This window comes from Triturus cristatus, chromosome 3_1, assembly GCF_964204655.1.
Source record: "Triturus cristatus chromosome 3_1, aTriCri1.1, whole genome shotgun sequence".
Classification (NCBI taxonomy): Eukaryota; Metazoa; Chordata; class Amphibia; order Caudata; family Salamandridae; genus Triturus; species Triturus cristatus.
In genome coordinates this window covers 18,955,530-18,979,199 of record NC_140583.1, presented here as the reverse complement: position 1 = coordinate 18,979,199, position 23,670 = coordinate 18,955,530, and the positions used below count along the sequence as shown (strand labels likewise).

Genomic DNA, 23,670 nt, shown 5'->3' with positions numbered 1-23,670 from the left:
CCCCTTAGAGCTTTGCTCCACTTGGCGGTTAGGCTAATCACGGACTGTAAAAGATTTGACCACATCTCTACGACCCTCAAAGCCCTCAGTTGGCTACCCATTGAAGGAAGATGCCTCTACAAGACTGCATGCATTACACACAAAGCTCTTCACCAACAAACCCCGTTGTACCTTACAAACAAACTCAACAAAGCAGGGTGCTCCCGACCTATGAGAAGCACCAATGCTCTCCTCCTCGGCCCCCATCGGTTTAAAACGAAGTCCACCCTATCTCACTCCTTCTCTGGGAACGCCCTGAACATCTGGAACTCACTCTAGGGACATGCCCTGTAACCCCTCCTACTTTAAAAAAGACCTTAAATCTCACCTCAACAAATAATTTGGTCCATAATTCCCTCCCCTGAACCTACTCTCTTCCCCCCCTTTACTGATGATTGTGTGTTCCCCCTTGCTCTCTCCTCTCTCCCCACATTACACATCCAACCTCTTAACTGCTACCGGTTCCCCTTTCCTCCCCACCCCATGTCCTCTTTCCACTCCCCCCTCCTCACTTTATTCTATCTCTTCTCCTTTGTTTTCGCTCATCTACTCCTATAAATTGTACTCCTCCTCCTATATTCCTAAGCTGTGCATTTCACGTTGGTCCGCCCAAGATTATTTTTTTTTTCTTTCTTTTTTTTGGCTCCGCACATTACTTGACTGGTTGAGCGCCAGACGTGTGTTTATTATCTTTGTAAAATTGCTTTACCTTACTCCCTCCTCTCATGGAAATTGCTCTTCCCCGTCCCCCTTTACATATAATCCAATTGTTGTGTTTTGATGGTTCATGTCTTACCCTTATTCCCTCCTCATGTACATTTTCTTTCCCCTGTCCCTTTTTTATTCCTAATTCAATTGTTTTTGTTGCGACGGTCTGTGCTTTGCCCAGAGCAAATGTTTATTCTATTTCTAGTAGTGTGTCTGCTCCTGTAAAGCGCGCCGATGCCCATGGGTCTAGCCAGCGCTATATAAAACCTTTCAAATAAATAAATGTAAATGTAATATTTATTAAACATAGGGCATTATTTTGTGGCTTACAAAAAAAGTTTGAAAGAGGTTACTCAGTGGTATATTTAAATGTTCACATAAGAGGGTTCACAGAAGACAGGCAGGCGCTACGTCAAGAGACTGATGCCTATATTTCTCTTTACTCATGCTTTTTAGCGGTTATATTTACTGCTGGCGTCCATCAACGTAAAGGTCTCTATTACAGCTTAACAGCCTGATGGAACAGGACAATCCGCGAAACACAAGGGGGCGCTTGGCTCAGGTCACTGACCGAAGGCTGTTTTAGGAGACACTGGTTGATGTTAAGACCATGAGATCTGAGTTGTTCTGTTTGTGTTATTGTTCACTGCCGATCTGCCAATCATTCATCAAAGTGAACAGCGACATCACCTCTACACCTCCACATCCACATCGTGCAGAGCATCAGTAACTGGTGGGAAGGCTGGTGCTTGTTGAAATAAAGGGAGGACCTTACATGAGAGGCTTGCACACCATCCACCTCCCACCACACCAGGACCCCCTTCACTTCGATGCTGGAACCCCTCCGCCCGCCCTCACTGGGGTTAGTAGACTCCAAAGACCAATGAAGAGACAAGAACGGTCACCACTGTGAGAAGGCGGAAGTGTGGAAGAAAGTGGGGACCCTGGTAGGAAGTGTGGGTTAGCAAGACAGCTGCCACCAGTCCACCCTAGTGTGCACAGAGTCCCCAAAAATCAACCCAGGTGTGTTGGTCGGAGCCACAGGGCACTGTACTAACTTCTCTGGCTGAGTCCTTGTCAGGGTCGCATAGTCTTGGTCGTAGTCGTCCTCTGTGTAGGAAAACCTGCAAATTGGCAAACATGCTCTGAAAACAAGCACATGCAACCAAAACAGCCTGCCCCAAAAAATGCATCTGCCAGCGAATGATTGCATTTGAATAAACCGCAACCAGGCCTGCGCCTGCCATCTCAGTGGCCAAGCTGAAGCACTGCACCAACCAGCATGTATGCACAGGAGCCAGCATGCATGCGCAGGAGCCAGCATGCATGCGCAGGAGCCAGCATGCATGCGCAGGAGCCAGCATGCATGCGCAGGAGCCAGCATGCAAGCGCAGGAGCCAGCATGCAAGCGCAGGAGCCAGCATGCATGCGCAGGAGCCAGCATGTATGCGCAGGAGCCAGCATGTATGCGCAGGAGCCAGCATATATGCGCAGCAGCCAGCATATATGCGCAAACACACATCTCTGCGTACACCAGCACCGCACTCACCGACATAGCCGCCACTCCTAAGCAGGGCTCCAGTCAGCACAGGAGCCTGGGTACACTAACCCTGAAATACTCCACACAACAGCAACACACTGAACATGTGAGAACAGCACAGTGTGTAAAGCTATACCACCCAGCAGAGTACTGTACCCTACCACAGCAATCCATCTCAAACTGCACCAGGCACCCTCCACAGCAAGCATCCCCAAGCACTGTACCAGCATTTGATAACTCAAACAGCTACCTCCACCATCCAGCCAAACACTGTCAAACACCAGCAGCAGCTAACCGGATCACTGGACAGTGCCAGCAAGCAACTAAACAAAAATTACTGTGTACATGAAAGTGAGCTTACAGCATCAGGAGGTAGTGCACACAACCGGGCCAAGCAAACACTGCATCCACCAGCCACAGCAACCAACATTCACATGGTCCAAGCATGAACTACTCACAGCCAATAGACCAGAATGTGTGAGAAATTATGCCAACCGGCACACACCCACCAGCCAGATGCTACCAACCCAGTCTAGACATGCTGCAAAGCACACCTGTTTAGTGCACGAACAGCAGCTTCAGCCACAATTCACCGGCCCCTCCCCTGGCACTGCCACATGCTGCAGTGTACAGATGATGCCAAACAGGTCAGTCAATGAGTGGTTCCATGGAATCAGTGGGTGCCAGGTTGGCCCTTTTCACCCTTCCCATGGTAGGGACAGCATAGTTACCCTCTGCGCTGCTGCTGTGGTGGTGGGGTGTTGGACGTGCCATCTCCAGTTGGCACAATACTTGTGAGGGTCACCTCGTCAATGCTCTTACTGCTCCTCCCCTTGCTGCTGATTGGTCGCTGCGATTCCATGGACCATTCCTGCAGCAAGACAGAAGAGAAAGGGAGGTGAGTGTGAGGAGGAAAGAGGCCATTGGCCAAGATAGAGGTACAGTGAGTGAGGAGAGGGAAAGAGAGGAGAGGATGAGGGAGAGATCGGATGAGGGAAGGGGAGGAGGCGGAAAGAAGTGCAGATGGGGAGGGGCAGAAGACAGGTGCAAACAGGAGGGTGCAGAAGAGAGAGCATAGCGTAGAGGCATGAAGAGGCTGAGAGAGATGCAGAGACGCCCTCAGGGAGCCACACACAGAAGGAAGGGCAGATGTACTTCCTGACATGACTTTGAATACCCCCCAGTAGGGGACAGCACTGTTCGGCCTCTCCTCAGCCCAATATGTGAGACAAGTGTATTAACGAACTATGGCTGAAGCACATCCTCAGGGCCACAATCCTCTCAAATAGCTCCATTTTCAGGAAATAGCGAGATTGAAACCAATGTTTTTGGGTATAGAAAGGTTCTCAACTTACAGTTTGAGATTTCTCCCATGTTATAATGTATGCAGGTTACACTTCATCTCATCCATGTATTATTGGGGTTTTGATATGAACAGTTAGCTGCTGCTCTAAACCCAATAAACCGTTCATACGGTAGTTTAAGGATTCTGTTACTTACCCTGTAAGCATCTTTTCTTGGCATGTACTGCTGTAGATTCACATGCTTTGCGCAAGTCCGCGATCTAGTGTTGTGCTCGGATGATTGCAAGTTGATTTTGTTCCAAGAAGTTTTCTTCGAGGCACGAGGCTGTGACTCTTCCTCTTGGTCATACTGCGCATGATCGACTCCACTGCTGGATTGTTTTTCCGTAGATAGGTGAGAATGGAGTTGTGGTATGAATCAGTAATGTGACGTCCATGCGAGTTAACATGTAAAATATGTAAACTGCAATCTGTGCAGGACTTTTTGGGGGAGGAGGGAGGCGCATGTGAATCTACAGCACTACATGCCAAGAACAGATGCCTACAGAGTAAGTAACATAATACGTTTGAGGCGTGTGTGCTGTAGATACACATGCTATGCATAGATTGTAAAGGAGTCCTTCCTTCTAGGTAGTGGTTAACTTGTGGGGGTTGCAGTAATTTGAAAAACAGATGGTGACATGACCCCAAACAGATGCCGCCCCTGCTCGTAACCGCAAGCTATAGGCGGATGCATTTCCTGGTACAGGTGGGACATGCACTCGCCTTTGCCCAATTGCGTGCTGTCTTTTTAGAAAGACGCACGCAAAACCCAATAGAAAAAATGCTTAAAAAACAAAAAAACACACACAAGCGTGTAAAAAGTCCAGAGTGATTCCAAGAGGTCGTTTTCCTAGAGCAGCACCTATGCGCTGCGCTAGGCTAGACCTAAAAACTAGATCACTCTCTCCACTCTGCCTGTGGGAAAACAATCTTGCATGAAACACCACAAGACCTTGGCGGATAAGTAGTGTGGGTCAGTCGGCTTATTAGTAAAGATGATGGCAGAAAAACAAAAGGGGATTTAAAAGCATCTTGAAAATGCATTTCACTTCCAATATTGGTGCATATAACACAATCTTAACACACAACCTTGTGAATATTTTTTGTAACTGAACTTACTCTTGTTATCGAATAATGAAACTATTCTTATATAATAAACTGCTTGTGTATGTGGAGAGACTGTTCCTCTAAATGCACCAACACTCATTTTGGTCTGTTTGCTCTATATATGCAGGTCACGGGTAACAAATCCAGACAGGTTGCCCCAGCCACACACACTTAAGTTTACAGCTTATTTGTATTATACTAGTCGTTTAATGTATTATGTTGACAGGACTAAAACATTCAGAAAGACTCAACAACTATTTATTGCTTTCACACCTGCCCACGTGGGAAATGCAATTTCCAAATCTGGGATTTCTAGATGGAGAGTGGAATGCATCCGAACTTGTGATGCTAAAAGGCTTCGACCTGTTCCTCCGAAAGCTCACTTTACTCGGAAGATAGGAGCGTCTGTGGCATTTTTTGGAAACGTTCCAATTGTTGATATTTGCAAAGCATTAACATGGTCCACTCCACACACATTTACAAAACATTGTGTAGATGTATTTGCACGACAACACGCCAATGTTGCTCAGGCAGTACTTAATACTGTTTTTCAAATTACTGCAACCCCCACAAGTTAACCACTACCTAGAAGGTAGCACTGCCGTGCTCACTCGCCCCCCGCTTCTCTCTCACACCATTCTTTTTAACCAACCCTCCCTTCCCATGCCGCATGCACACGCACAGCCCAAATTCTGCAGGAGTCCAGGGTCAGAAGAGCACAGTTATTCATGGGTAAATGCGCGCTTTGGCACCAGTTTAGTTGATCCTTGTCTTCTCCTTTAACTTCCATCGAGCTCCTGTTTGTGGTCATTGCCACCTACAAATCAAGAAACGTACATTGTGATTCTGAAAATGAGACGATTGATGTCTGAAACCTTAAACTTAATATATCCGTATTTGGGAAACTTCTATAACTCCGTATAAGTTCGCATTAGCAACAATGAGGCGTTTGCAGTTATTTTGTTGCGCAAGGCTAATTCAATACAGGTTTGGCAGTTGTCTGAGAGCTTGAGTGAACAGTAGTTGACGCAGAGATGTTGTATTTACTCATGTATTTATTTTAAGTGGCCGATGTACTGAACCGTGTGTATTTGTGGCATGCATTATTCATGAGTGGTCATGTCAGAGTAACGTCCAAAACTATCAGGTTAAATTCATGCGTTAATTGTATTAATGATGTTGGGATTGGAAATCACCCATTCTCTTACCTTGCCTGAGTAAAACTTGCGGTTCTTTTTTACGCAGTCAGCGTAGCTTGCGCTATTCCAGTGCTGTATGAAGCCATTTGTGCTGTAAATTAAGACAGTCAGAAGGGAGTTGTAGTCGTGACATACCTGCCTCACTGCGGCGCTCCAGATCAGCAGCCGGCAATTTGATTCTGCGCGTAAGCTGCCGGGGCGGTGTGGAAAGGTCAATTGATTAACCAATAGTAGGCAAGGGGAAAGCTTCCCGAGTGTGAGCTAGGCGGCCATGTTGGACATCATTTTGTAGAGTTTCCGACTGTTGTGCACGTGTACGCCATGGTTAGAATTATTTTTCCAAATATTTGAATAGAAGCCTGATCGCATTTTGCGATCCTACACGCCTTTCTTTTTTAGAAGTTATTGTAAATTACATGCTTTAAAATATTCGCTAGACTTAACGGGTGCCTCAATAAAGTGTGTTTCTGTAGATACTGTGACTCAGTCATTTTGTGAAGAACCTAATGAAATCTGAAATAAAAAAAAAATATGTTTATATTGCCTGGTGGACGCTTCTTCTGGATGATTTCCATTCAAAGATGGCCGCATGCTTCGCTGGAGCTGCCGATAGACTTGATTCTTCACACCTTATTCGACTCTCTCAGCCTACCAGTGGAATGGGCCTCCCCTGAGCCGCCGGCAAGTGGCGTGTTTAAGAAAATACGCTGCAGTTGCCCCTCTCAAAAGGCAAATACAATTATATAGAACATAACTAAAAACTTGTAACATCCCAAAGGCGAGACCTATTGGCTATGCCAATGCTTGTTATATGCTGGCCATGTGCTGTCTGAGGAGGCAGATCTTGCCCCTTGTTTATAGTTGTGTCTACGAAATGAGCTAGGATAAGTAGGTGCCTGTAGAGCACCAAATGATGTTGCGACCTGTGTGTCTTTTTTCATCTCCGAAAGGGCTGTCTCTACTTGAAGGCCGAAAAGGTGTCCATCAAAAGGGAGATTAAGAACAGCCTGTTGCATACAACTTTAAACCCTGAGACACGGAGCCATGCGTGTCTATGTCAGCTGCGGCCCTTGCAGGCAAGAGTGGTGGGGCTGGGCGGGGGGATTTTGACAGACTACCTCAAGTGAAAATTATTTAATTTTCCCTCCTGGTTGTCCGTTGAATCCCCCCCCCCCCCCAACCCGGCCCCACCGCTCCTACCTGCGGCTGGTATACATAATAGTAGACTGATATTGATACCTCTGGCCCCCCGTGTCTGCAGCATCTAGTGCACATTTGATTGAATTATTAGTAATGAGCTTTCCCTCATTGACAATTTCCTGCCCCCTTTTTCTGTGCTCTTCTGGGAGATGTTGGAGGAGCCCTCCATTTTGTCCCAGTGAACTCTATCATGTCCAGCTAATAGAGCCTGGCTGTTGGTTATTCGCCAATGATTAGCTGATTGGGCAGCGACATTTCCCAGCGGCATCAATCAATCCTCCTCTAGGGGAATGTGCTCTTTTTCTTGTATTGACCCTAGTAGAGGGTCTGGGGTTCACTCTCCTCTGATGCATATGGGATCAGAGGGTGCAGCTTTAGATTTTTTCAATGCGTGGCGTTGTTATCCCAGCTTGGACCGGGTCTTTAAAGATGGCCTCTGCATGACGTACCATACCCTTAAGGAGTGGTAGATACCGTGCCCTCCTCGGAGCTTTAGATAGGGTTTCAAAAAGGAAATCTTCCTCGGTTGCGTCTTTCGTGTAAGGTACTGGAGGGAAAGCTGCTGTCCTTGGTATTTATTAAATCTTGATCTGCACAGCCCTCGTCGGGTGTCGATGGCCTTGAGGGATACAGATCAGGGTCTGTACCTCCCTGTGGCTCTGTGGAAATATGGATTTTTATGATCGGTTATGTCCCCTATCTTGGACCCCAACGGTTTCATGTATAAGTCACAAGTACATGTATGTTCCCTCCAGTTCCAGTTATGAAGACGCAAACACATGTGCGTCCACCGTCAACATGTCCTCTTTCAGATCCGCCATGAATGGGCCGGATATTCTATTCCTAAGTATGAAAGGCCACCGGCTTTATATGGTTCATTTATCCCATTTTACAGTCCAGGCGAGTAGGCCCTGATTCTGCCATTAAGCCTTTTCCTGCCTTCTGCCTCTGAAAGCTCCAGTCTGAGCTCGCATCTGTATCCATGAACTTTGTCCTACTCCCTGCGCGGCTAACGGTGCCTGACTCGGCCTGTCTGCCTGCCAAAAGCTGTATTTCACCTTCAAGATTATCTGCTCTGCTTCGCTCCTCATCCGATGCATTCCTGTCTAGCAGTTTAGGTAAACATTCCTCCAGCTACCGTGCAAAGGGGCCAGGCCTCGCTGCCCTCATGCAAGTAATTCATAGCCCTGTTACCATGGAATATTCCTACCCCCTCGCATCTAGTGTAGACACTTAGACGCTTGTACACGCACTAACAGTCAGTATAGTCAGTATAGAATAAGATTCTATCCTAAGAGACCTCTCTTTTTGGATAACACAGTTCTTTAAACACAGGATATTAGATATGATTTGGGATTAGGTTGACATAACCCCAGACTTTTGTCTCCACATGTAGAGCTAAATGTCAAGTCCCATTCTCCCCCTAGTTGCACGTCAACTCACACGTCATGCTGCTGCGCGCGCATCTCTGCCAAGTATTTTTGCTGACATTGCGAAATTCTTTCATGGAACCACCCATTTGTGACATCATACCTAATGACGTTCTTTAGTTACGCCTAGTTACACCCATTTTAGTTACGCATGTATGCCTTTATCTCTGTTATCAACTGTTACGCCTCCTGCATCTGTTTCACTGTAATGCCTCTTCTATAAAAATGATTACCTGTCAATAATGTGTTGTTCCTTCCTTCCTGAACTTTCGTGGTGATGGAATAGAAGGCCCATAATTCGAATTATGTTCCTTTGTATAGGAATAAAGCCCGTTCTGAATCTCTAATACCACGGATTCTGCCTCTTATTTTATTGAGCTATTCTTATTAATTTTCCGCATCAAATTAAGTCCCGGTAATTAAATTATTTACCACATATATGGCGCCCGAACAGGGACACTTTCTCATCTCACGCGCCGGAGGTGCGTTGCAGACCCGGTCTCCTGTCACAGCTGGACGGACAACAACGCGTACCCACAGGATTTCCTGTATCTCCCTCCTGCCGAGCGGGGGTAACTGAGGCTGCGATCAACACCCAGACGAGGCGGTGAGAAGTGCGAAGTATCCCGACCAGAGCCTAGCTGAGAGAGCAAGATCCGAGGTATACAGAGGCCCACCAGGTTCCGAAGTTCCGAAGTTTCGAGTCGAGTCCAGTCCGGTTCGAGTCCAGTTCAGTTCAGTTCCGAGGCCTTCCGTTCCGAGCTACCCGGTGAGTACCATTGCCGGGGAGGCGTTCTGACGTGCACATAGGTTGTGCCGGTCAAGACGGGTTTGGGTACACAAATCCGGTCTGCACTGTTTCAGCAGTGTATCTGTACTGTTTAGCAGTATATCTAGTATGTCTAGTATATAATTCAGAATTACCTAGTTAGTGCCGAGTATTATGCTTAGTGACGAGATCCCTAAATGGCCATCATTGTTGTTCATTAAATGTTAAATGTTTTAAATACGTTCTGCATATTGTGGTGTGAATGACTGTTCATTATTATGTTTTGTTGTATTAAACGTGTTCAAAATTAGGTATCAGATCAGTTCTCAATATGCCGCTCTTTTCGAAATTAAGACAGATCAAAACTAGAAAAGGGGTACTCGAAGAAGCTGTTCCCATTCCTCCTAGGGACACTCCAGGGTACTTCATGTATCATAAACATGGCCTAGACGCCATATTATTTCTTGATTTATGGGTAGACTACACCAAGGAATTACCAGAAAGTCAGAGGTGGCCCGCAACTGGGACCTGGGATGCAGATTGCATCATGAAAGTAGAGGAAGAATTATGGAAAAAGAAAGCTAGACAATCACAGAAAGATGCCATTGAATTATGGCGTAAAGAATCGTATAGACGTACAGAAAAAGCACGCAGACAGGAAGAGAAGAGTAAGGAGAATTCAAATAAAGTCCGAGAAAATCTATTAATTGAAGAAGGTACCCGAGCAAAAGCAGAACAAGTAGACAGACAAAGAAATGCCCTTATGAATGGTATGTATCCTCTTCTGGCCGAAGGGTTACCTAAGGCTACTCCGGAGATACCAAAAGACTTGCCACCTCCGTTGTTTCCGATAAAAGCACATCCCAAAGGGCATCCCAGAACCGCAGAAGATGTTTTCCTTTCCTCTTATTTAGAAGACGCAGCTCCCGAGTATGCTAATACTGCACCACATAGACCGCCTGCCGAGGGGGTTCAACGCCAAGACCCTCCGTCTGTACCTCCGCAACAACAAACTTCGACACAAGTTCCGGCAAGCACATCTGTTTCTACAGCTGTACCCACACCTATGGTTGCTATATCACGTTCAACGAATCCTTTCACATCCAGCACCCCAGGCGGTGCTTCAGGAGGTACAACAAGCATTTTTTCCACGCCACCCAGAGTAAATAAACTTTCCTTTCAAGAATTAGCTCACCAACGTACGCCCAAACTAGTAACTCCCGACATGCTTAAGGAACTTCTAGTAGATTGTAGATATGACCCTGTGCCCGGCAAAAAGGATGAAATGCTGCTGGCCTCATTACGTATCCGACGAGCTGCAATATATTTAGGGAGGCTACCAGGAATGACTACACATTTAGAAAATATATATCACTTTGTCCAGTCAGGGCGAGATTCTGAAAGTATTAATAGAGCCATGGAGTACCAGAAAGTGGAGATACAGGGAGAACTGTTACGTTTCCTCATAAATTGTGTGGTCAGAAATCAAGACCGACCAGGGGTAAATCCGGAAGAAATGCGAATTCTTACCACATGGAGTCGGAATATATCAGAGGGGAGACATGATAAACTACTAAGTATAGTAGCTATGTGCCGAAAGATCCGCAAAGAAGTAGAACGAATACACGAAGAAAGATTGGCGGTAGACCAGCCTGAACAAAACGAGGAGGAGGAAGAATTAGAATTGCCCACAGGACAGTTAGAAACTATGGCCTATGTAAGTAAAGGAAGATCTTGTAATAATACTAGAGGCTTTACTGATCCGATACGTCCGATACGACCAGATAATAACAGAAACTTCCAAAACCCTATAATAAATATAAGGTCCCCCGAACATTCGTTCCAAGCCGCTGACAAATTACTCCGAGAACGAAGGGGTTATCATATACTCGATTCTATGGACGAACAAGAATTAGCCAGGTCAGCCGTTCACTGGGTTGACAGTCCCGGAAAATATAGTGATGATACACTAGCACACACGTTTTTGAACCTCACCCCAGATGAACAGCTTTTAGCTGGTATCTACATGATTCAACAACTCCTTATATTATATAAAAGCCAACACTCCGATCCTGGTCCCTTACCTGATATGTTAACTGAATTACTCACGAATAAATGGAGAGGTTCAGGTACTGAGTTAATTAGAGAAATACTAGAATACAGAAAGCAGTACATTCTTTTTGTATGCCCCGAACATGTCTCACTGCCCATCAAGGAAAGAACGACGTATTATATGGATAGACAGAATCCCTTACGCGAAGTACACCCGATAAAAGGTGATGACAATCAGTTTAAACGTGTGTTTGTATACACACCCATATCTAAAATGGAACTATTAGAAATGAAGAAAGTGGTACCCAGTCATGACAAAGACCCAGCGGGTTTCCACCGTGAAATTAAAGACATGTTGCTCATGGGAGAGTATACCTATCCCGACATTATGAAAATATTAAAGGTATTAATGCCTGCGGGCATTTATGAAAAACTCAAAGAAAAGGATTGGGAGGTGGGAGACCAAAAGATAGATTGGACAGCATTAGAAAACGAAGAAACAGCTCGAGGTCCAGGTTTAGGGCTTGGGGAAAAGACCAAAATACTGCCAGGTTTATTAGTACAGGTACTGCCACGTTTATTAACTACGAAAAAGGAAGACTGGGGTGCAATATCAGCCTGTAAACAAAAGCAAGATGAAGACACTAGTGATTTCTATGCCCGATTCGAAAAATGTTTTGGTATAAATAGTGGAATAAAAGCAAGTAGCGAATCTTATCCACATCTGTTTGTGACAAAATTAGTTGAAAATGCCCTGCCCCAAGTTAAGAATAGAGTATTGAAATTCGAGAGTACCTGGCAAGGTAACACTCCGTCACAAATGTTACAAATGCTACAGTACCATCACAATAGAATTAGAGAGGAACAAGAACATGAACAAAGACGCATGAAAGACACGAAAATGAAAATGCTAGTTTCCCAGACAGTTCCAGCTGACGGTCATAAAAAGGGTATGACACAGTCCAGTGTTTCAGCAGGTTCTGTAAAAGGGACATGCAACTATTGTAAACAGCCAGGTCATTATGTACACGATTGTCCAGTTTTAAAACATAATATCGCCATAGGTAATACAAAAGAAAGACCACGGCCATTTAGACAGGATCAGAACCAACAAGGAGCCCCGCAGCATGCACAGGCCATGCCAGCTCCGCAACAGTCTATGCCAGCTCCACCACCGCAGCCTATTGCTGCCACACCAACAACGACACGACAGATGTACCAGACCGCACAGTATGACTATCCTGATTATCAACGATACTCATGAAACAGCCTAGAGAGGGAAGTTGGCTTACCCCTTATCGAGGTCCCTGTAGATCAAGAAGGACCTTATGTACACAGTGAACTATTAGGCCAAGATAGAAAATTTTTACTTGATACAGGGGCAAGCCGAACAACCATAAAACGTAGTGAAGTTCCAGGGGCACCCCTCTCAGGCTCACAGAATATTTCCCTTGGTTTTTCAGGAAAACCTATCATTAACGAGGATTCACAGCCTCTTCCACTTACGATTGGTCCCTTGACACGAACTACAGATTTATTGCTTACTAGATCATGTCCAGAAAACCTGTTAGGTATAAAAACATTGAAAGCTCTAGGAGCTATAATATGTTGTTCTCCGGAAGGAGTAAGATTGTTTTTACGTGATTTCAAAGGGCACTATGTGTCCCGAGACATGGATCACCGACTGCAGACTTTACCCACACATTTATGGGCGCAAGGCCCTACAGATGTTGGTTGCATGAACATTACACCATATCGAGTCACACTAAAGACAGGAGTGGTACTACCACGTATGCGACAATACAAGTTACCACCAGATGCTGTATTGGCTTTACTGCAAATCATTGACGAGCTTATTACCCAAGGAGTGGTTGTGGAAACCGACTCCAATGTATGTAATTCCCCGATAATTCCGATCCTTAAACGAACTGATCCAAAAGCCCCGCCAGTATATCGATTGGTTATTGATCTGCGCGAATTAAATAAATGTATTGTACCACAATACCCCGTAGTTCCAGACATTTCTTCATTACTGACAGCCATTGATTCCGAAGCAACATTCTTTACTGTAATTGATCTCAAGAATGCCTTTTTCAGCGTCCCAATAGATCCGGAAAGCCAATACTTGTTCGGATTTAGTTTAAATGGACGAAGCTTTAAATTCACACGCGCACCTCAAGGATTCACAGAAAGCCCCAGCATCTATAGCCAAGCACTGAAACGAGAACTTGACAGTATCCACATGCCAGTCAACACTGCCCTGCTTCAATATGTCGATGATCTGCTGATCACCGCTAGAAGCGAACCTGAATGTGAAAAAGCTTCACTGACGGTTTTACAATTTTTGGCCGAAAAGGGGCACAAGGTGTCCCCTTCTAAGCTGCAATTCTGTGTCCAGCGAGTTGTTTACCTTGGGCACTCGCTGTCCAAAGAGGGAAGGCAGCTTACACCCGACCGCATACAGTTAATTGATAACATGTCAGTACCCAAGACACAAAAGGAGGTGCGGGCTTTTATAGGCCTCACTTCATATTGTAGGCAGTGGATCCCTCAGTATGCATTTCTAGCAAAACCACTCATTCAGTTGACAACACAGGAGGCGGCCACATCGACTGTCCTCCCTTGGACTCAGGAACATACACAAGCTTTTGAAAACCTAAAGAAAGCTTTATGTCAAGCACCTGTCCTAGCAACACCATGTTACAATAAACAGTTTACACTCTTTGTTACAGAACGCGAAGGTACTGCCTTGTCAGTACTCACTCAGGAACAAGCAGGATCATACAAACCATGTGCTTATTTTTCTAGTACATTAGATCCCGTAGCTCAGGCTCTGCCTGCGTGCCTAAAATCAGTGGCAGCGACAGCTTTAGCAATCAGACAAAGCGATGCCATAGTGTTAGGACATCAATTGACAGTACAAGTACCACACGCAGTAGAGGTTCTCTTGAACCGCACACAAACACAACACTTGACTATAGCAAGACTCACCGGTTACGAATTGACATTGTTTCAGCCACACATAGAAATCAGACGTTGTATACATTGAATCCTGCCACACTTTTGCCAGTAAACGGAACAGACCCACTAGCACATGATTGTATTGAAGTTATTACTATCACGACGAAACCCAGACAAGACTTGACAGACGTCCCATTGTCAGATCCAGACCTGACGTATGTAGATGGTTCATGTATGAGAACAAGTACAGGAGAGCTAGTGGCCGCGTATGCAGTCACAACAGACACTGAAGTCATTGAAACAAATCGTATTAATACCTTGTCAGCTCAAGCAGCAGAGCTCATCGCTCTGACACAAGCCTGTATTCAAGCCACAAATAAGAAAGTCAACATATACACTGATTCACGTTATGCATTCGGAGTCGTCCATGACTTCGGCGTACTGTGGCGAGAGAGAGGTTATTTAACTTCTCACGGTGCCCACATTCAGCACGGACCCCTCATTCATGCCTTATTAGATGCAATACATCTACCCACTGCAATATCAATTATGAAATGTAAAGCTCATACGAAAGTTACTGATATCATTTCCCAAGGCAATGACCTAGCTGACAGAACAGCTAAACAGACTGCTCAGAATAAAACTCACACATCTGACATGACAAAGACAATAGTTCTGACACCAACACATTGCATGACGGTTAAGGATCCCGCTCTTGACGTAATTGACATACAGACACACGCTACACCAGATGAAATAAAGAAATGGACTGAATTAGGAGGGATCCAAACGGATCAGGGATGGATGACGAAGGAAAAATCTATATGGTTTCTTCCCGACTCTATGGTCCAAGTTATCATTAATACAATACATAGTCCAGCGCACCTAGGAGAAAAGGCTATGCTAGACAGCATTCAACACATTTGGTTCAACAAACATTTACGAGCAGCAGCTAAACAAAAAGTTCGTACCTGTATGATCTGTTGTCAGTTTAACCCAGGTAAAAGCATTCCCGTAGAACAGGGTGGATTTCAGCCTCCTGATCACCCTTTTGAAGTCCTCCAGATGGATTATATCCAGATGGAACGATGTCGAGGATTCAAATATGTTCTTGTAGTTGTTTGTGCTCTTTCCCGTTGGACAGAAGCATACCCGGTCTCAGATTACACTGCCCCGACTACTGCCAAACAGTTAGTTCGAGAATTCTTCCCACGGTACGGTTTACCACGTGTTGTCTACTCAGATAACGGCCAGCCGTTCTCATCCGAACTAATGAAACACGTTTCACTTTTGTTAGGCTATCAATGGAGATTTCACTGTGTCCGACACCCCGAGGCAGCAGGTCTCGTGGAACGACATAATCAAACTCTGAAAATTAGATTGTCCAAAATATGTAGACAGAAAGGTGTCGATTGGGTAGTAGCCTTACCAGTTGCACTCTTTTACATGAGAATGGTAGCGCACTCTCGAACAGGGCTATCCCCGTATGAGGTGATCTTCGGTAGACCACCAAATATGTGGGGGACGCCTATACCTCGTAAAATAACTGACGTTGACTGTAATATGCTGACAGATTACCTGGCTTCCTTGATGTCTGCACTACAATCTTGTCGTTCACAGGTAGCTGCAGCCTTTCCCGACAACACCGAGGTGAAACCCCATGACGTAGTTCCCGGGGACTTGGTGTTAGTGCGGAATTTTGACCGGAAGACTCAGCTGGATCCTAGGTGGAAATCGCCTCAACTTGTACTGCTCACCACGAGGACAGCCGTGAAGATCGAAGGTCGCAAAGGTTGGATACACTCGAGTCATATCAAGAAATTTTATGGACCACCATCCGATATAGAGACTAAACCCTGTATTTCCTCAAAGACAGACTCAAAGCTCCCCTTGGTTGAGAAATTGAACTCAGAACTATATAGACTAAAATTGAGGTCCAGTCAGTCAGACAATTTGATTGTTTAAGTCCTCTCCAAGGTGAATCGGTTGAATTTGTCTCTGACATGTATCCTCTGGACCGGAATAGAGAAAGAAATAATGAAATGCAGCTCAAGAAACATGCGTACTGTAAATCACTGCGTAGTCATTGCACAGTGACGTTATTAATTTTGTTTTTCTTATGTCTTTTAATAATCGCTGCAAGTATATTGTTGCACACATATTATCCTATTTCTAAACATGTTTACAATGTTACTGCTGAACATTCTTTTAGTGAATTACCCCCGCATGAGTTGTCCTATAGATTTGCGCTGCGCAACAACACCTTTATTAGTATGTTACATCATTCCCATCAGACTAGCAATGCTACAAATTGTTGGATATGTGGCCGACTCCCTCCCTATCAGAACTATAAGGGAGTTTTGCCCCTCTTTCCATATCCGTTCACACACAATGGCTCCTGTGGAGCATGGTTTAGTTTAATTAATTCCCTAGATTCGAATTCCGCAGTTTATCAAGACAACTGGGTATGGGGAAACCTGAACTTAGTTTTGCTTAAAGTCTGCTACCCTAACAAGGAGGGACTTCCCAAAAGAACAGGAACTGATCTAGAAAATGAAGTATATGGATTAGGTAATTTTACACTTAACCTCATGATCCTGAACGTTGAATCTGAAGCTACACCAATCTTGTCCACCATGTCGGTATTCCCAGTAAAAGGGGAACTATGTATAAGAAAGAATGGCTCCATACACATGGGCCATAGTAAATGCACCACTGTGATAAAATTCAGTGATCAAGGCAAGTCTACATTTAGAGCTTCTCGTCATTCCTACTTTATATGTGGCCAGACCGCATATATACGCCTACCTTTAGATTGGGATGGTACCTGTTACATAGCATTCCTTCTACCACCTGTTTTCCTAGCTCCTCCTGATTATCATAGAAATACTCATTTAGTACACAATAGACAGCAGAGAGATCTCCCAATTGTCGATTACACTGAAACAGCATGGGAAAAATACACAGATTTCAATAAAGGTTTCTTCCCCTATATAGGTACAGTCACTAATAGTAAGTTGATACGTAGATTAACCAGAACCCTTGAAGCAGTAGTGAACGAAACTATTTCCGCCTTAGGCAATTTAACAGAAGAGCAGTCTGCTATGCGGATTGTTGTGCTTCAGAATCGTCTTGTCCTTGACGTCATCCTGGCCGATAGGGGCGGAGCTTGTAGGGTCATCGGATCAAGTTGTTGCATTTTCATACCAGAAAATTCACCGTCAGTATATAAAGCCATAACCCGCCTTCATAAGATTGTAAGCCAGATACACCAGAGTCCAGGCACCTGGACTTGGTCCGGTTGGTTCTGGGGCGTGTTGTCAGCCTGGGGATGGAGAATGCTCTCCTTCCTAGGTATTGGCTTTCTCATACTATTCAGTTGCTGCTTATGTCTACAATGTGGGCCAGCGATTTGTGGTCTATGTGCCACCTCGTGTATCCCACATCCAAGTTTTCGTTCAAGATCCCGGAAGAAGAAAGAAGAACAAATGATGTTATATGAACAGATCGATGGATTGATGAAGATTGATATCTCCTAAGGGCAAGTAGGGGACAAGGAGGGAATGTGGAAATATGGATTTTTATGATCGGTTATGTCCCCTATCTTGGACCCCAACGGTTTCATGTATAAGTCACAAGTACATGTATGTTCCCTCCAGTTCCAGTTATGAAGACGCAAACACATGTGCGTCCACCGTCAACATGTCCTCTTTCAGATCCGCCATGAATGGGCCGGATATTCTATTCCTAAGTATGAAAGGCCACCGGCTTTATATGGTTCATTTATCCCATTTTACAGTCCAGGCGAGTAGGCCCTGATTCTGCCATTAAGCCTTTTCCTGCCTTCTGCCTCTGAAAGCTCCAGTCTGAGCTCGCATCTGTATCCATGAACTTTGTCCTACTCCCTGCGCGGCTAACGGTGCCTGACTCGGCCTGTCTGCCTGCCAAAAGCTGTATTTCACCTTCAAGATTATCTGCTCTGCTTCGCTCCTCATCCGATGCATTCCTGTCTAGCAGTTTAGGTAAACATTCCTCCAGCTACCGTGCAAAGGGGCCAGGCCTCGCTGCCCTCATGCAAGTAATTCATAGCCCTGTTACCATGGAATATTCCTACCCCCTCGCATCTAGTGTAGACACTTAGACGCTTGTACACGCACTAACAGTCAGTATAGTCAGTATAGAATAAGATTCTATCCTAAGAGACCTCTCTTTTTGGATAACACAGTTCTTTAAACACAGGATATTAGATATGATTTGGGATTAGGTTGACATAACCCCAGACTTTTGTCTCCACATGTAGAGCTAAATGTCAAGTCCCATTCTCCCCCTAGTTGCACGTCAACTCACACGTCATGCTGCTGCGCGCGCATCTCTGCCAAGTATTTTTGCTGACATTGCGAAATTCTTTCATGGAACCACCCATTTGTGACATCATACCTAATGACGTTCTTTAGTTACGCCTAGTTACACCCATTTTAGTTACGCATGTATGCCTTTATCTCTGTTATCAACTGTTACGCCTCCTGCATCTGTTTCACTGTAATGCCTCTTCTATAAAAATGATTACCTGTCAATAATGTGTTGTTCCTTCCTTCCTGAACTTTCGTGGTGATGGAATAGAAGGCCCATAATTCGAATTATGTTCCTTTGTATAGGAATAAAGCCCGTTCTGAATCTCTAATACCACGGATTCTGCCTCTTATTTTATTGAGCTATTCTTATTAATTTTCCGCATCAAATTAAGTCCCGGTAATTAAATTATTTACCACAGCTCAATACCATCATTATCCCTAAGCACCCCTGGCAGCATGTCTTGTGGCATGCCATCACCATCTTCATGATGGGGGAGCGAGGGGATATATGCCCTACCTCAGATAATGGTGGTGGTGGTGGTGGTGGAGAGGATGCTGGGGTTGGTGTGTTAGATGCAAGTGAAATAAGGATGTACAGAGGGCTAGGGGCCACATCCTGAGAAGCTGCAGAGGAATGCCTAAAGCCTCTAGAAATGATAACTTTCTTAGAAGAGTGAGGCTTTGCTGACTGGAGAATCATTTTCTTCATCCCAGGCTATATTTGGAGAATTTTTGGCCCTGGATCGAGCCATTCCTGCATTACATTGGGGATCGGTTCCAGCGACGATCTCGATTCAAAAGTGGAATATTACGGAGCCGGAGGAGGTTTTGTGTTCGGTGCTGTTGTGCTCAGACGAGAGGTATAGATTACAGACGGATTGCTGGTTGCTGTGGGGATATTTAGAACAATTAGGACCAAAACGGAACGCAGTGTGTTCCAATAGCAGGTCTTTCCTTCATAACTGCATTACTGCTTTTAAACCCCACTCACCTGCCTGGCTTCTCCAGACACGAGGGACAGAAACCCCTTAAACAGCGCATCTCGCTGCAACAAACACTTGGCAGAAGCACTTGCCTGCCGCCATTGACGGCGAGGACACGAGGCCACGCCTACCCTAGGCGACGCCCACCGCCCAATCCAGTATAAAATTACTGCTTTTAAACCCCACTCACCTGCCTGGCTTCTCCAGACACGAGGGACAGAAACCCCTTAAACAGCGCATCTCGCTGCAACAAACACTTGGCAGAAGCACTTGCCTGCCGCCATTGACGGCGAGGACACGAGGCCACGCCTACCCTAGGCGACGCCCACCGCCCAATCCAGTATAAAACACCGCTCGCAGCGCCACGGAAACAGAACCTGATTACTCCTGAGGCGGAAGCCGGGTGTCCATCTCCTTTTTAAAAAATATTGTATTTTCTGTGTCACCCTTCGCCGTAATTACTGCTTTTAAACCCCACTCACCTGCCTGGCTTCTCCAGACACGAGGGACAGAAACCCCTTAAACAGCGCATCTCGCTGCAACAAACACTTGGCAGAAGCACTTGCCTGCCGCCATTGACGGCGAGGACACGAGGCCACGCCTACCCTAGGCGACGCCCACCGCCCAATCCAGTATAAAACACCGCTCGCAGCGCCACGGAAACAGAACCTGATTACTCCTGAGGCGGAAGCCGGGAGTCCATCTCCTTTTTAAAAAATATTGTATTTTCTGTGTCACCCTTCGCCGTAATTACTGCTTTTAAACCCCACTCACCTGCCTGGCTTCTCCAGACACGAGGGACAGAAACCCCTTAAACAGCGCATCTCGCTGCAACAAACACTTGGCAGAAGCACTTGCCTGCCGCCATTGACGGCGAGGACACGAGGCCACGCCTACCCTAGGCGACGCCCACCGCCCCTTTCCTCCCCCTTAAAAATGTGCAACCACCGGACGCGCAGCGGACGGGCGCAGCGGGCGCGCCGTCAGCGCGCCGAAGGCGCGCCAAAGGCAAGCCCGTCTGCGCCCGTCATCGCCAGGTCATCGCCCGTCGCCAGACCCCCTGGCCTTTTTCCGTCACCGCCCCTTGCCTACGATAGTGAGACACTTCATAGCTGGAACCCCGGAAGAACTTGCGTTAACATTACAGGTAAGCCCGGTTTCACCTGCCTGAAATGCCAAACTTGCAATTTCTCCACGACCAAACCCCACGCCATTCGACAGCTCTTAGGTCCAGACAAAACCACCTCCATCACGATACTTCACCTCAATGTAAGATCACTAGCCAAACATCACCTTGAAGTTAACACCCTAATCCTGGATGAAAATCCAGATATCCTCTTCCTCTGCGAAACATGGCTTCGCGATGGCACCTCCACCATTCCCAACCTTACGCTACCAGACGACTATTTGATGTCGACCATCAACAGAGAGGGAAGAGGAGGTGGTCTCGCTATAATCCACAAAAAAACGCTCTCCTGTTCTTTTGTCAAGGGAGATCTGTCAGACTCCGAAAGCGCCCACTTCAAAATCTTCGTAAATCCTAACTTCACCGTATCGGGTCTCTACATCTACCGCCCACCTGGCCCCTCTTCAAAATTCATTGAGGCCCTCCTTGAGTCAACAACCTTTCTAATAACCAAAAGCCCCAATTTTACCATTCTGGGAGACCTTAACCTTCATTTTGATCTACTTAATGACCCTACGATCAAAACACTCCTTGCAGACCTCTCCGCACTGCAACTCAACCCCCTTATCTCCACTCCAACTCACCTAGCTGCCCACATCCTAGACCCAGTTTTTTCAAACTTAGGAGAACTCACCTCAGAGCCACCCCTTCCCATGGGATGGACTGATCACTCCCTTATTAAACTGGCCATACCGGTCAACAAAAACAGGCTCAATACGGCATCGACCAGCCGCCTAAAAAGACCATGGCATAAACTGTTTCAAGCGGACTTTCACAAGACCCTAGGGGACTTCTACCTTGACAACAACTCTGACATCAACGCTAACTACGGCATGTTTCATGAGTGGATTATGGGCGGACTAGACAGCCTCATCCCAGCAAAATGGACAAAGGGTCGTAACTCTCCATCCAACCCCTGGTACAACGACACACTCAAAAATCTACGGAAAGAGTGCAAAAAGGCAGAACGCCTCTGGCGTAGGGAATATAACAATGAAGACAAAGCTAAATACCTTCTGTTACAGAAAACCTATCACAAAGCCATCCGTGCTGCACGGACCGCTTTCTACGCCGACAAAATCGAATCTAGTCCCACCCCCGCTAAAGAAATCTTCAAACTTGTACAAGAACTGCAGAGCAACAAAACACCCCTCCCTACTATTTCCTCCGAGCAACAATGCGAAGAACTTGCCAAGTTCTTCGTTGACAAGGTACGGAATATATACACCTCCTTCCCCCAGCATGCCCCTAGCACTATCAGCAATCCTTCTGTTTCTCCTAGCTACTCGACCTTGACCTACATCCCAGAAATCTCCAAAGACATCCTCATCAGACTATGCAATAAAGTCAAATCTGGCTCCCCCGCAGACCCCATGCGCCCGGCTCAATTCCTAGAGTCACTCAACTTCTTCCTACCAGCATTAACCGCCATCCTGAACCTCTCATTCACTTCAGCGTGTGTACCTTCCGCCTGGAAGCAAGCGTGGGTATCGCCTATCATCAAGAAACCCACCCTAGATCCATCTAAACCGGAGAATTTTCGTCCAATCTCCCTGCTCCCATGGCTATCCAAACTCGCTGAAGCGCATGTCAACAGCACTCTATCCCAGCATATGGTCAAAAACAACATTCTGGACCCATCTCAAAATGGGTTCAGACCAGGCCATAGCACTGAGTCTGCTCTCTTAGCCACCACAGAGCACCTCCGCACGATCTTAGATACCGGTCAAAGTGCTGCACTAATCCTTCTGGATCTCAGCGCGGCATTTGACACGGTATCCCATGTCATCCTTCTTAATCGTCTGGAGTCTTTTGGAGTAACTGGTCATGCCTTGGAATGGTTCAGATCCTTTCTCGAGAACAGGTCTTTTCGAGTATCTACCCCCCCCTTTCTATCCAAACCCCACCCTATTGAACAGGGAGTCCCGCAGGGCTCTGCGTTAAGCCCCTCTCTTTTTAATCTTTATGTTCAGCCTCTGGCGGCAGTGGCCAAAGAATGGGGCTTGACATTAGTATCGTATGCTGACGATACACAACTGGCCATCGCTCTCTCAGATGGTCCTTCCAACTTTTCCTCTAATTTTAAAAACGGACTCTCTGCGGTCGCCCAATGGATGACAACGAACTGTTTACAACTTAATGGCGGAAAAACAGAGGTGCTTCTCCTTGGCAAAAACACCAGCCTTTGGAATGAGCACTGGTGGCCGTCCTCCCTTGGTACCATCCCTCCCCCCAAAACCCTAGTGAAAAACTTGGGTGTCTGGATGGACGACTCACTCAACTTCCGAACCCACACCAAAAAAGTTGCCGGCACCTGCATTGGCCTACTGAGAAACCTCAGCCACATACTAGGCTTCTTCGACGCAAAGACCCGCCAACTCATCATCCAAGCCACCATCCTCTCGCGCCTAGACTATGCCAATGTGCTCCTTCTTGGTGCCAACAAAAGCGAGTTAGCACGACTCCAGCGCGTGCAGAACTCTGCGGCTAGAACTTTGGTCGGCCTTCCCCGCCGATGTTCAGCCAGAGCGACCATTAGAAAACTTCACTGGCTCCCTGTTGACTCCAGAATAAAGTTCAAGACCCTCATTATGACCTTCAAAATCCTCAAACTCAATACCCCCCCTCTACTTCAATCCCTTCTCACTCCCTACGCGCCGTCACGGAACCTAAGATCTTCCAACCAAAACCTTCTATGCGTCCCACGCATAAAACTCTGCCGCATGGGCGGCCGCTCCTTTAGGTTCCTGGGAGCCAAGATGTGGAATGAACTCCCACATCATATCCGCTCGATAGAC

General features: G+C 46.1%; 1 protein-coding gene across 18 annotated transcripts in view; it reads right to left on the bottom strand.

The window, feature by feature from the left end:
• PACSIN3 (protein kinase C and casein kinase substrate in neurons 3) overlaps window positions 1-23,670 on the bottom strand; it is a 339,753-nt gene that overhangs the window by 47,118 nt on the left and 268,965 nt on the right. For 10 of the 18 annotated variants that reach the window (XM_085646617.1, XM_085646623.1, XM_085646618.1 and 7 more), the window contains one exon: window positions 3,019-3,158. In XM_085646617.1, coding sequence (XP_085502743.1) covers window positions 3,019-3,158 — 140 coding nt within the window. Of the gene's footprint in view, window positions 1-1,805; window positions 1,872-3,018; window positions 3,159-23,670 lie in introns of all 18 variants that reach the window. The other 8 variants (XM_085646611.1, XM_085646612.1, XM_085646621.1 and 5 more) reach the window with 1 other exon arrangement.